General features: G+C 48.2%; 2 protein-coding genes across 5 annotated transcripts; one reads left to right on the plus strand and one right to left on the minus strand.

Annotated features, from left to right (window-relative positions):
- Nucleotides 1-1,585: 1,585 nt before the first annotated feature.
- Nucleotides 1,586-4,847, minus strand: COA3 (cytochrome c oxidase assembly factor 3). Its single transcript, XM_083408071.1, has 2 exons — nt 4,527-4,847; nt 1,586-1,929 (listed from the first exon to the last, which is right to left on the minus strand). Exons 1-2 carry the CDS (start codon nt 4,738-4,740, stop codon nt 1,826-1,828), a joined length of 318 nt encoding a protein of 105 aa, XP_083264197.1. The 5' UTR covers nt 4,741-4,847; the 3' UTR covers nt 1,586-1,825.
- A 23-nt stretch (nt 4,848-4,870) lies between these two features.
- Nucleotides 4,871-16,270, plus strand: CNTD1 (cyclin N-terminal domain containing 1). Of its 4 annotated transcripts, none has more exons than XM_083407974.1 (8): nt 4,871-4,970; nt 7,389-7,570; nt 7,681-7,756; nt 9,217-9,373; nt 10,352-10,514; nt 11,463-11,607; nt 14,649-14,745; nt 15,750-16,270. In XM_083407974.1, the coding sequence occupies exons 2-8, from the start codon at nt 7,399-7,401 to the stop codon at nt 15,843-15,845; spliced, it is 906 nt and encodes a 301-aa protein (XP_083264100.1). In that variant the 5' UTR covers nt 4,871-4,970; nt 7,389-7,398; the 3' UTR covers nt 15,846-16,270. The 4 variants fall into 4 exon arrangements, with proteins under 4 accessions (XP_083264100.1, XP_083264102.1, XP_083264099.1 ...); XM_083407976.1 differs by having other exon boundaries at nt 4,916-4,960; XM_083407973.1 differs by having other exon boundaries at nt 4,942-5,066.
- Nucleotides 16,271-16,278: the final 8 nt, after the last annotated feature.

Genomic DNA, 16,278 nt, shown 5'->3' on the forward strand with positions numbered 1-16,278 from the left:
GAATTCCATTATGTGCATTTAATTGCATATCCCTGAATTCAATTATCTGTACAGTGGTACCTCGGGTTACATACGCTTCAGGTTACAGACTCCGCTAACCCAGAAATAGTACCTCAGGTTAAGAACTTTGCTTCAGGATGAGAACAGAAATCGTGCTCCAGCGGCACAGCAGCAGCAGGAGGCCCCATTAGCTAAAGTGGTGCTTCAGGTTAAGTACAGTTTCAGGTTAAGAACAGACCTCCGGAACGAATTAGGTACTTAACCCGAGGTACCACTGTATTTAAAAAAGAAGAAACCAAGAAATTAATGGAACTAGATGAGCTCCCTCCAAAGAGCAGTGGGAGAAATAAGCACTTAATTTCATGGCCACATTTTATTAATATTGTAGAGGCTTCCATTAACAAAACCAACAAGTGATAGGGAGAACAGACAGATTGAGCAGAGGTTAGTGGTGGGGGAACGAAGGTTTGGCACTTCATAAATGCACCCAGAAGACTGATACTCATTTTGTATCAATGAGTTCAGTTGTCTTGGGAAGCTAATATTCATAAGTTAACATAACAATGTTAGTAGGTTAAGATACCTTTGCTCTATCCTGTTCTATACTGTTCCAGTGCTGAAATTACTGTTGCATCTTTTGAGGGAGCAAGGCTCTTAAATCTTGCGTTGTGGAAGCCTGGACTGCAGACAATACAGTCCAGCTTCAGCTAAATGGAAAATTCCCTTCCCTCCCTTAAGCCTCTTAAAGAGAATTGTGCATCTGACAATTGCCTTGTCTGGCTCCAAGCCAGCCACTGCTTTAATGATTTACTAGCCCCAAATACTACTTAGGAGAGACAATAACAGCAACAACACAGCTGTGAAAGCAGCACACACAGAATACGATGCCCTGGAACAGAGCTGGTCAGAGTTCATAACAGTTGTTCTTGGTTGACAGGACAAGCCAAGCTGATTATTCTATTGGAAAACAAACTCTCAGCATACCTGCTGGAGGAGGTACAGAGATCTTTCCTGAGGACCATACTTTTTTAAATTTCATAAGCAGGAAAGGTTCACTTAACATCCATAAAATGCACCACTCTGTCAAGGTCACTTTTCCAAGTCTCTGGAACCCACCCCTGCAACCATGCTTTGAATAAGAGCCTGCAGGTCCTATTAAGACCTGAACCATTTTCACTTCTGAATGTCAGTGGCATTGCTATGGACCTACAAAACCAGCTGAAACCGACATGTGACCAGCACAATACAGTGGTACCTTGGGTTACATACACTTCAGGTTACATACACTTCAGGTTACAGACTCCGCTAACCCAGAAATAGAACCTCGGGTTAAGAACTTTGCTTCAGGATGAGAACAGAAATCGTGCTCTGGCGGACTGGCGGTAGCAGGAGGCCCCATTAGCTAAAGTGGTGCTTCAGGTTAAGAACAGTTTCAGGTTAAGAACGGACCTCCAGAACGGATTAAGTACTTAACCCAAGGTACCACTGTACTCACCTATCAAATCTTTTAAACTGCGTATTTCATCCTATGTAACAGTACATAGTCCTGTCTGTGCTACCCTGAAAAAAAGAAACAAGCAGCTGCTTATAAGCATAATCCACATAACAGATTTATTGTTCTTTCACATTAAATACAGTATCTGAAATTGTTAGGCTTTGACATATTACGCATGGCAAAGAGTTTATCAACAGATGAGGAAGCCAGTTCTCTATGAGCAGCAGGGGGGCTTCGATGCCCCAGCTCACTGTGCCAACGCATCCTCAGCTGGCGGCACAGATGGCATCCTGTCCCTGTGCTTCTTAAAGTGGAAGTACTCCGTCATCCTCATTCCGCTGAAGCCTTTGCTCTCCGGGCCTGCATGACCTCGGCATCCCGTTCTAGCTCATCCAAGAAGCGTTCCTGGGAGATGGAATGAATGGTGTAGGCATCTGTGCGCAGACAGCTCAGGAAAACAATTTACAAATACTGTTTGTGACAGCCCAGTAAGTCGCTGCGCACTGCCACCCTGCTCTTGGGAGGTCCCTTCCAGCCCTGAACCCGATACCAAGGGCGAGGAAGGAGAAACGGCATTTGCCTTTCAACTGAGCCAAACCTTAAAAGTCAGAAGACGTGCTTTCACAGCAGAGGGCGGCGCTGGTCTCAATGAGGCAAGAACGGATCCAAAATGGATGCAGCGAGTCACTTCCACTAGCACTAAAACTAGCCTCCTTCATACAAACATGCTGGCAGGGAAAATGGGTTTTTTGGGGGGGTCCCCCAAGATATTGAGGAAGAGAGGAGTTTTGCAATATGCAGCAAAATCTGCTTCTGCTACCAAGGTTGCCGGTGCATAAGGCAGCCTCGGCTGGCAGGAAAGCATCAAATCAATCTTTATTATGGTCCAGAGACCCAACAAATCGTTACAAAGCAATGCACAATTCATACAGCCTACCTCCAGGTTAAACAAGCATTTTGTTCAAAAGATAGGGATCATTGGTTCTTGCAACCACCGATAAAAACTTTGCCACTGCTAATGTTCTAGCGTTTGTCCAGTCTTCCAATAGGAATCTGACATAGTGAGCCTCTGATTTTCCCGGAAAGGTACCAGCAAGGGTAGTATCAGTTCAGCCCTGGCTTGCTCATATTTTGCACAGTGCAACAAAATATGTTCTATGGAATTGATGTCTTGAGCACGCCAGCAAAGTCTGTCGTGGTAGGGAACTACTCTCAACCTGCCAGAAGGAAAGCAAGCAACCTACACCTTGCTTGGGGGAGGTGGGAATTGGCCTACTAGGAGGAGGCATGGCCTTTCCAAAGTGCTCAGTCTCTTCCGCATCGGAAGCAATTGTGGAGGTTTGCACCAGGTTGGAAATTGGTGTCAGAAGTCAAGCCGCACACATGCACACCCCACACCGGAGGGTTCTCCAGGGCCAAATCATCCCGCCTTCCAAATTAGGCCCAAACACAGCCCCCTCAGATCTCAACCCTTCTCTACCCCAAATGGATGGGGCAGGGTGGTGAGAGCCACCCATATTTTGAGGAAAGACCCTCACCTGGACCCCAGGGCCAAATGTCTCTACCATGCCCTGTGTTCTCCTTTCCCCTCACTGCACTTTCTTCAAAGGTATGATTATTATCATTACTCCTTTGTGTGAGTTCTGCATTGAGCCCTGGGCGTACTGGTTTGTTTTATAGAATCACAGAATTTTAGAGTCAGAAGGAACTCTTCCTTGCTTTTATTTTGTATTTTTATCCCGTGAATCACCCCGACCTCTTCGGATGAAGGGCGATATACAAATTCAATACATAAATAGAGTAACTTGTGTGTTTTTTGTCTAAAAAGCCTTTTTAGGACATTTGCATGGCTAAGCAGGGTCCCGTATGGTTCCAAATTGGATAGGGGGTGGCTTGTTGAGATTCCTGCATCGCAGGGGCTTCGACTAAATGACCCTGGGGGGGGGGTCCCATTCCAACTTTTCATTTTTATGATTCTATAAAGCAAACTGATACACCCCCTATCAGGGACGTGGGTTAAACCACAGAGCCTAGGACCTGCCGATCAGAAGGTCGGCTGTTCGAATCCCCGCGACGGAGTGAGCTCCCGTTGCTCGGTCCCTGCTCCTGCCAACCTAGCATTTCGAAAGCACATCAAAGTGCAAGTAGATAAATAGGTACCACTCTGGCGGGGAAGGTAAACGGCGTTTCCGTGCACTGCTCTGGTTCGCCAGAAGCGGCTTAGTCATGCTGGCCACAGGACCCAGAAGCTGTACGCCGGCTCCCTCGGCCAATAAAGCGAGATGAGCACAGCTACCCCAGAGTCAGCCACAACTGGACCTAATGGTCAGGGGTCCCTTTACCTTTACCTTACACCCCCTATCATCACCCAAGGCTCAACGCAGAACCCACGCAAACTAACAGCAACTTCTCCTTCAGGTTTGGCTGGGATGCTCCAAGCCAGGGGTCAGCAATTTTTTCCAGCACGGGGCCAGTCCACTGTCCCTCAGACCTTGTGGGGGACCGGACTATATTTTGAAAAAAAGAACAAATTCCTATGCCCCACAAATAACTTCTGCTAACGCAACAATGGATTGATTTCTGGTGGCTCATAGTTGGGGATATACTCTAGTAACTACCAATAGAGCAGTAGATTGTGACATTCTGTGTCACTCAGCTGCTGAAGGCGATGAGAGACAGGGCTCTCCAAGTGGGTATTATTAAATGCTATTAAATGCAGAGCTGCAATTATTAAATGCAGAGCTGTATTATTAAATGCAGAGCTGCAAATGGAGAAGTCATGGGTTCCGGGGAAAAAAAATGTTTAGGGGTGTGCGCCCCCCCCCTAAAAAATGGACTGGCAATAAACACCCCCTTTCACAGACTTCATCTAAAAGATGCAATGAAGGCGCCAGGCGAGCGACTCCCCTTTTCTCTCTCTCCACAGGAACCCGTATCCAGACGGGCGGGATGAAAAGAGCGCACCTGAGCATGTGCAGAGTTGCTCCCTCCCGCCCACCCTCCCGCTCCCCTTCCGTCCAGAGAGGGATACAAATTCCTACGACCACCGCGCCGATGCCGAGCGCCGTGAGGGCGTTGCGGGCCCTCAGCCCGCGCCGGGCCGCGTCCACCGCGGGGCTCGAGGCCAACCCGCCAGGGGCCCCGGCGCGGTGCAACTCCCACTGCCGCCGGACGCTCGAGGTTGGGCCGCGCGGGGGTCCCGCTCCTCCAGGCCCCGACGGAGACGGCGACGACGACGACGACATCTTCCCCGCCAGCTCCGGATCAATGGGAAGGGCCTGCTGGGCGCGCCCTCACGGGGACGGCTGAGGCGGGGCGGCCATCTTTGTTGAGGGCCCACGGCGCGCTACGAGGAAAGCGGCGGCCATCTTAAGCGGGGAACTGAGCGGCGGTCCCGCTCCCGCCATCTTTGACGAGGGCGGGCGCGGGCTCTGGGCGGCTTTGGACACGCGTGTGCGCGCGCGTGTGTATTAGTGTGCGTGTCTGGGGACGGTTAATTTCGGAGGAGCAACTGTGTGGTGTTGCGGGGGGGGGGAAACCTATTCCTGAGAAACGAAATAGGAGAGATTATGTATATAATTACATTAGTACAGTACTATATTATTATGATTATTATGATTATGATTATTATTGCTATTATTTATTATTGCATTTATATGCCACCTTTATCTTCCTAGGAAGCTCAAGGTGGCGTACATGGTTTTCCTCCTCCCCGTTTCATCCTCACAACAACCTTGAGGAGGAGGAGAAAAGGGGGATTATTGGCTTTTTTTAAAAAAATATTCCTATATATAGTTAGTGTGTGTCTCTGTGTGTATGTGTATATATATGCATAGTGAATTTTATGTTGCAAACCACTCTGAGACTTCCGGGTATGGGGCAGTATACAAATTTAAGGAACAATAACATAATATTTATGTTATTTAATTTATTTATTTAATTTAAATTTAAGGAATAATAACATAATAGATTAGGGTAAGAGACGGTGACATGGGCATAGCCAGGGTTTTTGTTAGGGGTGGGGCATGCTTTTCTTGTGGGCCAGGCTTTTGTTAGAGGGGGCAGAACCTCAGGTTTTTATTGATTGGGGGCGACAGCTGCCCCTCTGTCCCCCCTGGTTACACCCATGAATGGTGACTGGCTCAAGGTCACCCAGCGAGTGTGGATTCGAACCCTTGTCTCCCAGGCCATAGTCCAACACTAACGCCTACGCCACATTGGGTCTCTGGAGATGGCAGCTGGGCGGCGCGTGGCGGCAACCCCAACCCGCCCCCCAGTCCTATATCTAGTCGTGTTCATCTGGAAGGGAGTCCCGGCCGGCCGGCCTTTGGGGTGGTGGCTCAGTTTACTTGTGTCAGTAGGATTAAAACAGATCCTCTAGAATTGGCGTTTTTTTTACATAAGCCACCTCTCTCGCCCTCACACACCATCCAATTCATTCATTGATTTTGTTAGTCGCTTTGTCTTGCCTGAGGCAACCCAAAGCCTGTTTTGCAAACAGACAAAAAAACAAAACAAAACCCTGCACGTAGATACATTAAAACCAAGAGGAAAACAAAATACATTACAAATGTCCCAATGTATTTTGTGGCTACAAATAGTTAAAGGCCTGGTTATAGAGGAATGTTTTCGCTTAATGCCTAAATGCAGTGCTTTTTTGGGGGGGGGATGCATACCCCTAAACATTTTGTGAATCTTTGTACTTTTGTCCATTTGCTGTATTTATTTTTCCCAATATGAACTATAAAATGGTGATTTTCTTGAGTCAAAATGAGAGTACCCCTAAACTTTTTTTTAAAGAAAAAAATCACTGCCTAAAAGTACCGTATTTTTCGCTCTATAAGACGCACCAGACCACAAGACGCACCTAGTTTTTGGAGGAGGAAAACAAGAAAAAAAATATTCTGAATCTCAGAAGCCAGAACAGCAAGAGGGATTGCTGCGCAGTGAAAGCAGCAATCCCTCTTGCTGTTCTGGCTTCTGTGATAGCTGCGCAGCCTGCATTCGCTCCATAATACGCACACACATTTCCCCTTACTTTTTAGGAGGGAAATAGTCTTATAGAGCAAAAAATATGGTATATAATACCTGAAGAGTATTCCACAAATTGGGGAGCCACCGCAAAAAGGCCCCGTTCTCATGCTGCCACCCTCCGGATCTTGTGCGGAGGGGTGGGCCATTAACCTGTTCAAGCAGGATATTCCTATGTTTGTGTCTTGGACCATGAGAGTGCTAGAAAGCAGTTTTTTATGGTTCAGTCAACAGAAACATGTATTTTATGGCTAGGTGGTGGTGAAACTCCCAGATCGTTCCCTTTCACCTCTTAGTTGCTTCACTTTCTGCTCTGCTACTCGGGTGCAGATCTGAGCACTGAAAACACATAGAGGAAGTGGGGAAAAGGCACTTCTCTTCCAACTTCTTCCTTCAACTTTCCAGAGGAGAAATGGTACCCACCAAAGTCAGCACCTGATGAAGGGAAACTGGGATGGGTGGGTCACAGGTTTTGTGGGCATCAGAGGGAAGGCCTTCTGGGTGCCATTGTGCCCATAAGCACCACATTGGCAAACTTCAGCCAACATGCGTATAGCATTGGGTCCCACTGAACAGTGGGCCGTAATATCTGAGTAAATATGCATAGGATTGTGTTTTTAGTGTGGAAGACAATTCAAGATTTCCTCTCCTGGTTTCATAGCAAAATGTAGCTGCTTGCCCTATATTGTTTTCAGTCCTAAGTATTTAACTAGTAGATTGCAACATGAAGTTCCAGAACCCTTCATTTCGAGAGAGGCAATAAAAAGGCATGGGAGAGGGGAAATACAACAATTCTAGAGAAAGTAAGGAAATTATACAAATTAAAATGGTGAGTGTTGAACTGCTCTTTCCTCCTTGACAGAACTCTTCCGATGGGCTCACCCACAAAGGTGGCATCCAGGTACCATTCTTCGGAGCCTGTCTTTGGAGCAGTGGCCGGCGGAGTTATCCAAGATGCTTTGCTCCACATGGCCAGGGAGAATGAGCGGTACCTGAGCGAGCTGTGCGAAGAGGCAGGTTGCTTTAAAGAGACACAGATCGTGGGTGAGAACTGAGCTTGGCAAATTCAGTAGGCTGACATGTCAAAAGACCCTGCAGCTATGATTCTGAGGATTCCCCACCTCTCACCCTTTATTTATTTATTTTTTTGACAGAATTTGTGTTTCTTCTATCCGAAAAATGGAGCCTGACTGAATCGGCAAGATACCAAGCCATAGAAATATTTGAAAGGTAGTGATTTGTTCTGCCCACCTTGAAAGAAGAGAACATTTTACATATTCTTCACCTTTGAGGTGTAGCTTTAGGACTACCATGTTATCATCTCCGAGTGATAACTTGACCTTTACATGCTCCCCTTATATTTTTTTTAAAAAAATGGCTACCACAGGTATTAATTTAGAGCAGGAGTGAGGAGCCTCAAGCCCAGGGACCAAATACTCCCCCTTTTTTCTCAGGACTCTGCCCAAGGCTTTACACCCCTGCCCAGCCACACTCCTTTTGCCCAGGCTCTGTCTTGCAGCACAACAAGGCCAAGCAGGCTGTACAGACTCTGCTTGCAAATACAGTGGTGCCTCGCAAGACGAAAAGAATCCGTTCCGCGAGTCTCTTCGTCTTGCGGTTTTTTTCGTCTTGCGAAGCAAGCCCATTAGCGGATTAGCGCTATTAGCGGTTTAGCAGCTATTAGCAGCTATTAAAGGCTTAAGGGATTAGCGGATTAGCTGCTAAAAGGCTATTAGCGGCTTAGATCAGCTGATAAGCGGCTTAGCGAACAGCTGATAAGCGGCTTAGCGAACAGCTGTTAAGCGGCTTAGATCAGCTGTTAAGCGGCTTAGGGGCTTGGGAAAAAGGCTGGGAGGGGGGGAAAAACCCAGGAATCGCAAGGCATTTTCGTCTTGCGAAGCAAGCCCATAGCTAATTCGTCCTGCGAAGCACCTCCAAAACGGAAAACCCTTTCGTCTAGCGGGTTTTCCGTCTTGCGAGGCATTCGTCTTGCGGGGCCACCACTGTAATAATGTAAGAAACACCTTCCATTAGTCATAAATGCAAGAGTTTAAGGGGAAGGCAATTGCAATATGTCACAACCTCCTTCCTCGGTGTGCTGCTGGCTAGTCACATCAGGCCCACCAAGCCTCTGCAGTGTTTTTTTCTGCTCGTAGTGACTGCCAAGGGGCCCATCCTGGCGGGCAAACACTTTCTGGATGTGTTTGTGGGGCAATTCACCGCTCCTGGGACAGTAGAGCAGTACCTCTGGTTATGTACTTAATTCATTCTGGAGGTCCGTTCTTAACCTGAAACTGTTCTTAACTTGAAGCACCACTTTAGCTAATGGGGCTTCTCACTGCCGCCGCGCCGCCTGAGCACGATTTCTGTTCTCATCCTGAAGCAAAGTTCTTAACCCAAGGTACTATTTCTGGGTTAGCGGAGTCTGTAACCTGAAGCGTATGTAACCCAAGGTACCACTGTAGATGGTTTTTCACGCTGTTTCACACATAGTCCATCACTGCCAGGTATCTGCGTCAAGCAAGCACATTGCAATCTCCCTTTCAGGACTCCTCAAGCTGCTTTAACTCTGTGACAGATCTAAGCAAGCACTTTTGATTCTAGGGTGTTGTAGAGAGCAAGGTTTACAGGTACTGCCAGCCTTGCTTCATCTTTGTATAACCATATTTTTTATCCTTGTACTTTCTTAGGTTCATGCTTACACTCATTAAAGAGGCTTCTCATCTCACGAGAGAGAAGGAGGAAGACAGCAAGTGGGTCTCAGTGAAACAGCAGATTGAGAGCACATATGTGCTGCGTCTGGTCTCTTGCATCCAGCTTGCCAGCAAGCTCTCCTTCCATTATAGTGTAAGAAGATTCAGGAAGTGCCCTTACATATTTTGACATAATCTTTGCTCTCTTTATGCACCATCCCAGAGCCATTATCTGTGGGAGGGAATGTTAAGACCAGTATTTTTTTTGTATTTTTTTTTTTGAGCAACGTTACAGTAATGTCTGCCCAATAAATGAAAATGGGAGCTATTGCTTGCAAAGCCAGATGTACTCTGCAAGTAAAGGTAAAGGTGGAGGGACCCTTGACCATTAGGTCCAGTCGTGACCGACTCTGGGGTTGCAGCGCTCATCTCACTTTATTGGCCGAGGGAGCCGGAGTACAGCTTCCAGGTCATGTGGCCAGCATGACTAAGCCGCTTCTGGCAAACCAGAGCAGCACGCGGAAACACCGTTTACCTTCCCGCCGGAGCGGTACCTATTTATCTACTTGCACTTTGACGTGCTTTCGAACTGCTAGGTGGGCAGGAGCAGGGACCGAGCAACTGGAGCTCACCCCGTCGTGGGGATTCGAACCGCCGACCTTCTGATTGGCAAGTCCTAGGCTTTGTGGTTTAACCCACAGCACCACCCGCGTCTGCAAGTAGCTATATTAAAAATGGCTAATAGCTATATAGCATTATGAGGCTTTCACAATTATCAACTTGTAGCTGAAGTGGGCGGGACACCTTTTTATATTATTGGGGAAAAACAATATGAACAGAGTTTGGGGAAGGTTTTCTTTACATGTTTATAGAGAGTTGCATGTATTTTTAAAACATGGGGTCTTGTTTTAAGAACTGCAACCAAAGTTCTGCTCATAGAACAAGCTCTCCTGCCTCCCCCGCCCCTCTGCAGCTTCCTTTGCAGCCCCCATAGCTTGAAATGTCAATTTAATGCAAAGTGTGTGTTGCAATAAATAGACAACAGAACTCCTTTAGCACCCGATCGTGGAAGACAGAAGCAAAACAAAGCTGGCATTTTGAGAGTAACTGTCACATTTCTGTCTTCATACAGATAGTGAATAACAACGTGGTTCTGAGGTTTCTGAAGTCTTTGGGCTTCTCCTATACCACAGAAGAACTACTGGAATCTGAACTGGCCATTTTGAAGGCTCTGCATTTCCAAATCAATTTTCCAGCCCCTTTTGCTTATGTTGAAATGCTGCTGGAGGTTTTAGGTAAGGGTCAAGAACAAGACATAACATTGGGCAAGCTTTAGCTAAGGAGGTAAAAATAAGTCACAGCCCCCACTCGTCTTCTTTGAGCAGCAAGCAGCTCTGGGGAACCCTTAACAGGGTATTTTTTTCCTGGTGTGCAGAGCAGTGGAAGAATAAGGGTATGTCTCAAAATCTATTCGCTTTAGCTTCTTCTGGCATATTGGGCTCCTTGTTTCAGGGAAACACTTGGATCAACTTGCCGTGTTCCCATTCTGCAGCAAGTCCCATTCTGAACATCTCTGCTTTAAAGGAGATGCTGTTAATCAGGAGGAGGGGAAAAGACAACTTTTTTGCTGCAACAGAATAACTGTACCTTGTGAATTTGTTGCTAGATCTAGCCTGAACACACATTCAGTTTGTTCCGCTTGCTCCTTTCTCTTGTAAGCTGTTCCAGAGAGCTTTTTGGCTTTAGGTTTTTGGGGAAAGTCTACAAAAATTAAGGCGCTGAAACCGAGGCAACAAATCCTACAATAGTTTGGCCACATAAGGAAGAAGGGTGTGGTGAACTACTAGAAGGCATCTCCCGTAGGTCCACGCATCTACCGTATTTTTCGCCCTATAAGACGCACCAGACCACAAGACGCACCTGATTTTTAGAGGAGGAAAACAAGAAAAAAAATATTCTGAATCTCAGAAGCCAGAACAACAAGAGGGATCGCTGTGCAGCGAAAGCAGCAATCCCTCTTGCTGTTCTGGCTTCTGGGATAGCTGTGCAGCCTGCATTTGCTCCATAAGACGCACACACATTTCCCCTTACTTTTCAGGAGGGAAAAAGTGAGTCTTATAGAGCAAAAAATACGGTACCCTAAATTGTCCAAAGGGGTAGTCAAGACATAGGTTTGTAGATTCTGGTTCCAGACAGAAACCTAACTGCGGCTTCTGCTGCCTTCTGTTATTCCTCATGATTAGGGTACAATGGCTACATGCTGCCCACAAAACAGCTGCTTGAAATGTGCAGACATTTGCTGGCTTTAACGTACCTCTTGCGGAGCAGCGTTTATGACACCTTGCTGAAGACTTCGATTAAAAACTCCTCTCCGAATGAGCTCCAGCTGTAAGTTCTGGGAAGTGACAAGTGAATTCATTCTGGTAAGGGGGGAGCTTTTGTGGGGGAGTGGGGCAGAACCTCAGATTTTTATTGATGGGGGGGGGGACAGCTGACCCCCTTGGCTACACCAGTGGCTGGCGACTGGCCCAAGGCACTTCCAGACTCCACTGTGTCTGTTGAAGCAGCACAAAGAGCAGAGAGCGCTTTAGAGACCAAGAAAGTCTGAGTCACTTTTCCAGGCAGCACACCTTAACAGAGGCCAGTTTGTAACCAATGCACATGGGATGGAGCCTGACTTCACAAAATTTGGCAACAGCACAGCATGCACAGCTCTCGATGTCTATTGTAAGGTATCCTTTAAATACAGTGTGGGAATTAGCAGGGATGGGAAGGCTGGTATTTTCTAACCCAGGCTAAAAATGTCCTATTTGGATACGTTGCTGAAAGGAGACATAGTTCAGCTGTAGACAGCGGATGAGCAATGTTCTATTCTTACAGCTCCAGAAGTAGAAAAAAGCCTTGTGAAAGTGCCACACACACGCACAAAGGTTAAAGGGAAACACAGAACACCACTCGGTACAGCTGTGGCTTAAAAAACAGGGGGGGTTCTGCATCACCATTAAGGGGGGCTTGCACAATAAAAAGTATCGACGTGGTTGAAATGGACCATCAGGCAATAGCCGCTAGAGCCCCAGCATTACACAAGTCCCTTAGAATGACCAGAGAATTGTATCATATTTTTTCACAGAAACCTTTCAAAAGAGTTATTCCAGAGCGAGTTTTAAACTACTTCATACAAGTAATTAGTCTGAAAACGGCATGTGATGGTCCTCTGTTGCAAGATGTACTCTGGATCTTTTATTGCCTCCCTTTATATAACAAAGATGCGTTTTTAGGGCCTTTTCTACATAATTGCTTCTAAAAATGTCTCATTGGATATAAGTGTTTTTCCTCCACAGAAACACTTTTGTTGCAAGGATAATGCATTTTCATAGCACCTGTAACACATTACATTGCGGCCGAGAAAATACACCCACTCTGCTGGTGTGGTTTATGGGATGTGGCTGCATAAGTGTTGTGGGCATCTACTGAATATTGCCTAGGACAGTGGTTTTCAATCTTTTTGAATCCACAGCTCCCTTGGCCAACTACATTCTTTCTGCGGCACCCCTGTGGGGCTCAGGAGCCCAGTTATGTCACTCCTTGCCTGCAGAGCTGCCACCCTCTCACCCTTTTTCGAACACCCTCCCTTGTGGAGTGTTCCCTTAGCCTCCTCTCCTCGGGAGTCCTCTGGGCAGACCCTGGGCTGCCACCCATGGTCTCTGAGCTGCCCCAAAGGGAGGTGCCTCCTCACACTGCCCCACAGGGGCCTGGGACTTCTCTGTCCATTCCCAATAGCAAGGGCTGGCAGACTCGCTGGCTGGGCTCCCTCACCCATTTGCTTGCTTACTCCGAGGCTGCCTCAGCTCCTGGCACCCAGCACCCCTTGACCAGCCCCAGAGGCACCATTCACCTGTGGATCTTGTAGCCAGGGTTGCTGCAAGAAACAACTGTGCAAGCCTTTTGGAAGCAGAGATGTGAGAGGGCATCAGAGGAGGGAGGGAAGGAAATGAGGACAGAGGCCAGTGTTGCCCGTGGCACCCTTGACCATCGTTCAAGGCACCCCAGGGTGCCACAGTGAAAACCACTGACCTAGGACATAAACGCTACATCCTTGTATACCGTTCCGTGACCTTTTGAAAAACTCCGTTTTAGACTTCTATAAGCACATCCCTGCTATACTACTCAAGCAAAAGACAGCTCATGTACTCAGTTAACAAAAAAATGTATGAAAAGCAATAGAAATTTGCCCTTTCTCTTCCCCCGGCCCTGCAGCATTGCCTACCATGTCCTGATCTATTTGCTTCTTAAAATCTAAAAAGAGATTCTCTCCTGCCCCCTCCAACACTGGTGCACTTATCTCCAGTGGCAGAGTGTCTGTGAATTTTTATATTTTTTTAGGAAGGAATGAAAACACCAGAGGTTTACTGTTCTCGCATTATGTGCAGACAGGATGTGGTAATATTGCCACTGGCTCAGTCACATGCATGGATACCATAAAGCGACTTCTTTGTGTGTGTTTTTAGCTTGTGGATAGACACACATTCTCCTTTTTAGATGGCGGTAGCTCCCCCCCAAGGGACATGGGTGGCGCTGTGGGCTAAACCACAGAGCCTAGGACTTGCCGATCAGAAGGTTAGCAGTTCGAATCCCCACAACGGGGTGAGCTCCCGTTGCTCGGTCCCTGCTCCTGCCAACCTAGCAGTTCAAAAGCACGTCAAAGTGCAAGTAGATAAATAGGTACCGCTCTGGCGGGAAGGTAAATGGCATTTCCGTGCGCTGCTCTGGTTTGCCAGAAGCGGGTTAGTCATGCTGGCCACATGACCCGGAAGCTGTACGCTGGCTCCCTTGGCCAATAAAGCGAGATGAGCGCTGCAACCCCAGAGTCGTCCGCAACTGGACCAAATGGTCAGGGGTCACTTTACTAGCTCCCCCCCCCCCACCTAAAAAAAAATATTCTGGTGCCATCTTTCTTTGTAAGGAAATAATTCCTCCTTTTGGACTTTGGTGTGGAATTCTGACATTCCCAATAACCTAGAACAGGGTGGTCTAACTTTTCATACCAAGTGGGCCACAAGAGTGCTTTGACAGGGAACCCATGTGCTACACACTGCCTTGTCACACAGGGTAGGAGAGTGAGGCCAAAATGTTATGCCCCTCACCAGCCCTCACGCTGCCTTCCCAAAGCCAGGCGAGATGCTGGGTTTGGGGAAGGAAGCAGGAGGACTCTAGGACTCTTGTCAAGAGCCCTCACACCTCCTTCCCAAAGCCCAGTGCCTCTGCGGGGAGGGACGTCAAATGTTGCCGAGGGCAGCCCCCAAAAATGTCTCAGGGCTGGGGCTGGTGGAGTGGCAGTACAACGCAGCTTCTCCAGCCCGACGAGTCTTGCTGCTATCAGTGGCGCGCAATGCCACACCTTGTCTTACCTTCTTGCTTCAACTGGATAGGGCGAAGTTTCTGCCAGTGAAAGAAGATCTCATGCTATTGGCTGTCGGAGTCATTGGGGCAAGCACTTTCCTCCTGAATCCCGAGGGCTTGAATCAGGTACTTGCACTTTTGTGGCTTAGCCACAAAACAACCACTGGGCTACAAGGTGTGGGAACCCAGGGGTGATGGAGCGGATTCTACTCTTTTCCATACACCCCCGACGCTTGCCAACTTCCTTGCCAGGTGTCAGGGAACTGCCATCGGCTCAGGGGGGAGGGGGGAGAGAGGAAACGCCGGATGGATTACAGAGAGCCCCCAAAGATCGTGGGAAGCAGCACTTCCTCAGCGGAGGAAGGAAGCCACGCCTCTAGTGAAGAGGAGGCGCAGGGCTCGGAGGAGGCGACGCGGTGCCAGGACACCTTGCCTGGGCAAAGCGGGGAGGAGAGGTCCCCCGTTACCCACGCCCTCCTTGCGCAGTAGGCCTCCGCACAGAGAGGGGAGGCGCAGACTGGGCGTCAAGAAACTACTCTGCTGGGGAAGGTTTAAGGACCGCCCACTCAGATTCTGCCAGTGAATGAGCCAGACACGGAATAGAGGCGCTCTGCATTCTAAAGGTTTTTATCACCGATAAGAAAGTTTTAAAACAGACTATTGAAGCATATGGGGACGCGGGTGGCGCTGTGGGTTAAAGCCTCAGCGCCTAGGGCTTGCCGATCGTAAGGTCGGCGGTTCGAATCCCCGCGGCGGGGTGCGCTCCCGCTGTTCGGTCCCAGCGCCTGCCAACCTAGCAGTTCCAAAGCACTCTCGGGTGCAAGTAGATAAATAGGGACCGCTTACTAGCGGGAAGGTAAACGGCGTTTCCGTGTGCGGCTCTGGCTCGCCAGAGCAGCGATGTCACACTGACCACGTGACCCAGAAGTGTCTTCGGACAGCGCTGGCCCCCGGCCTCTTTGAGTGAGATGGGCGCACAACCCTAGAGTCTGTCAAGACTGGCCCGTACGGGCAGGGGTACCTTTACCTTTACTGAAGCATATTGCCTGTTTGCTCTTGAGCAACCATCCGATACCTCTAACACCAGGTATCCATGCACTGTCTTAACCTCGCCCTATTTCTTTTGACAGGTTGCGGAATACCTCAGCGACACCACAGGCATCGGCCGGCAAGACATTATTGAGGCAGTCTACGCAATTCTGAAGCACAGCGTGGGCGACGACTAGTTTCTTCCACCTTCATGCCCTGCCCTCCAAACAGCATGCCTGCCACACTTCATTTGGGGCTCTCAAAGAGATGGTTGTGCTCCAAAGAAACAAGGCAACCAGTTATATTTAAATGTTAATGCTTACCTCACAGGCTTTTGTCCTGTTACCGTAACCTTTTGAGAAGGCCTGGGGCGGGCACTTAAAGAGGACACTTAAAAGGGGCCTCAGGCCTACAACCATTGATGCCTTGCACAGTTACAACACTGGTGAAGATGCATGACTCCTGAGGGCAGACACGGAGATGTGTGTGCTGCCGCAACAGGAGAAGAATGTTTCTTCTTCCAGGCCTCCCTGGAAGGCAGAAGTCTCAGTGTAAGTGGATGAACTCATTCACAAGAGAAGAAGAAACATTAAATGCGTCTATGGCAGCTCATGATAAATAAGGATGCTG

Source organism: Podarcis tiliguerta (genome assembly GCF_965153285.1).
Source record: "Podarcis tiliguerta genome assembly, chromosome: 13".
NCBI classification, from domain to species: Eukaryota; Metazoa; Chordata; class Lepidosauria; order Squamata; family Lacertidae; genus Podarcis; species Podarcis tiliguerta.

What these genes read in the sequence shown, in the direction of transcription:
- COA3 (XM_083408071.1), bottom strand. Translation starts at nt 4,740, where the DNA reads ATGTCGTCGTCGTCGTCGCCGTCTCCGTCGGGGCCTGGAGGAGCGGGA. An exon ending in CGCGGTGGTCGTAGGAATTT is followed by an intron (nt 1,930 to 4,526) that starts GTATCCCTCTCT and finishes GTCTGCGCACAG; the next exon opens with ATGCCTACACCATTCATTCC.
- CNTD1 (XM_083407974.1), top strand. Translation starts at nt 7,399, where the DNA reads ATGGGCTCACCCACAAAGGTGGCATCCAGGTACCATTCTTCGGAGCCT. An exon ending in GCCATAGAAATATTTGAAAG is followed by an intron (nt 7,757 to 9,216) that starts GTAGTGATTTGT and finishes GTACTTTCTTAG; the next exon opens with GTTCATGCTTACACTCATTA. An exon ending in AGCTCTCCTTCCATTATAGT is followed by an intron (nt 9,374 to 10,351) that starts GTAAGAAGATTC and finishes GTCTTCATACAG; the next exon opens with ATAGTGAATAACAACGTGGT.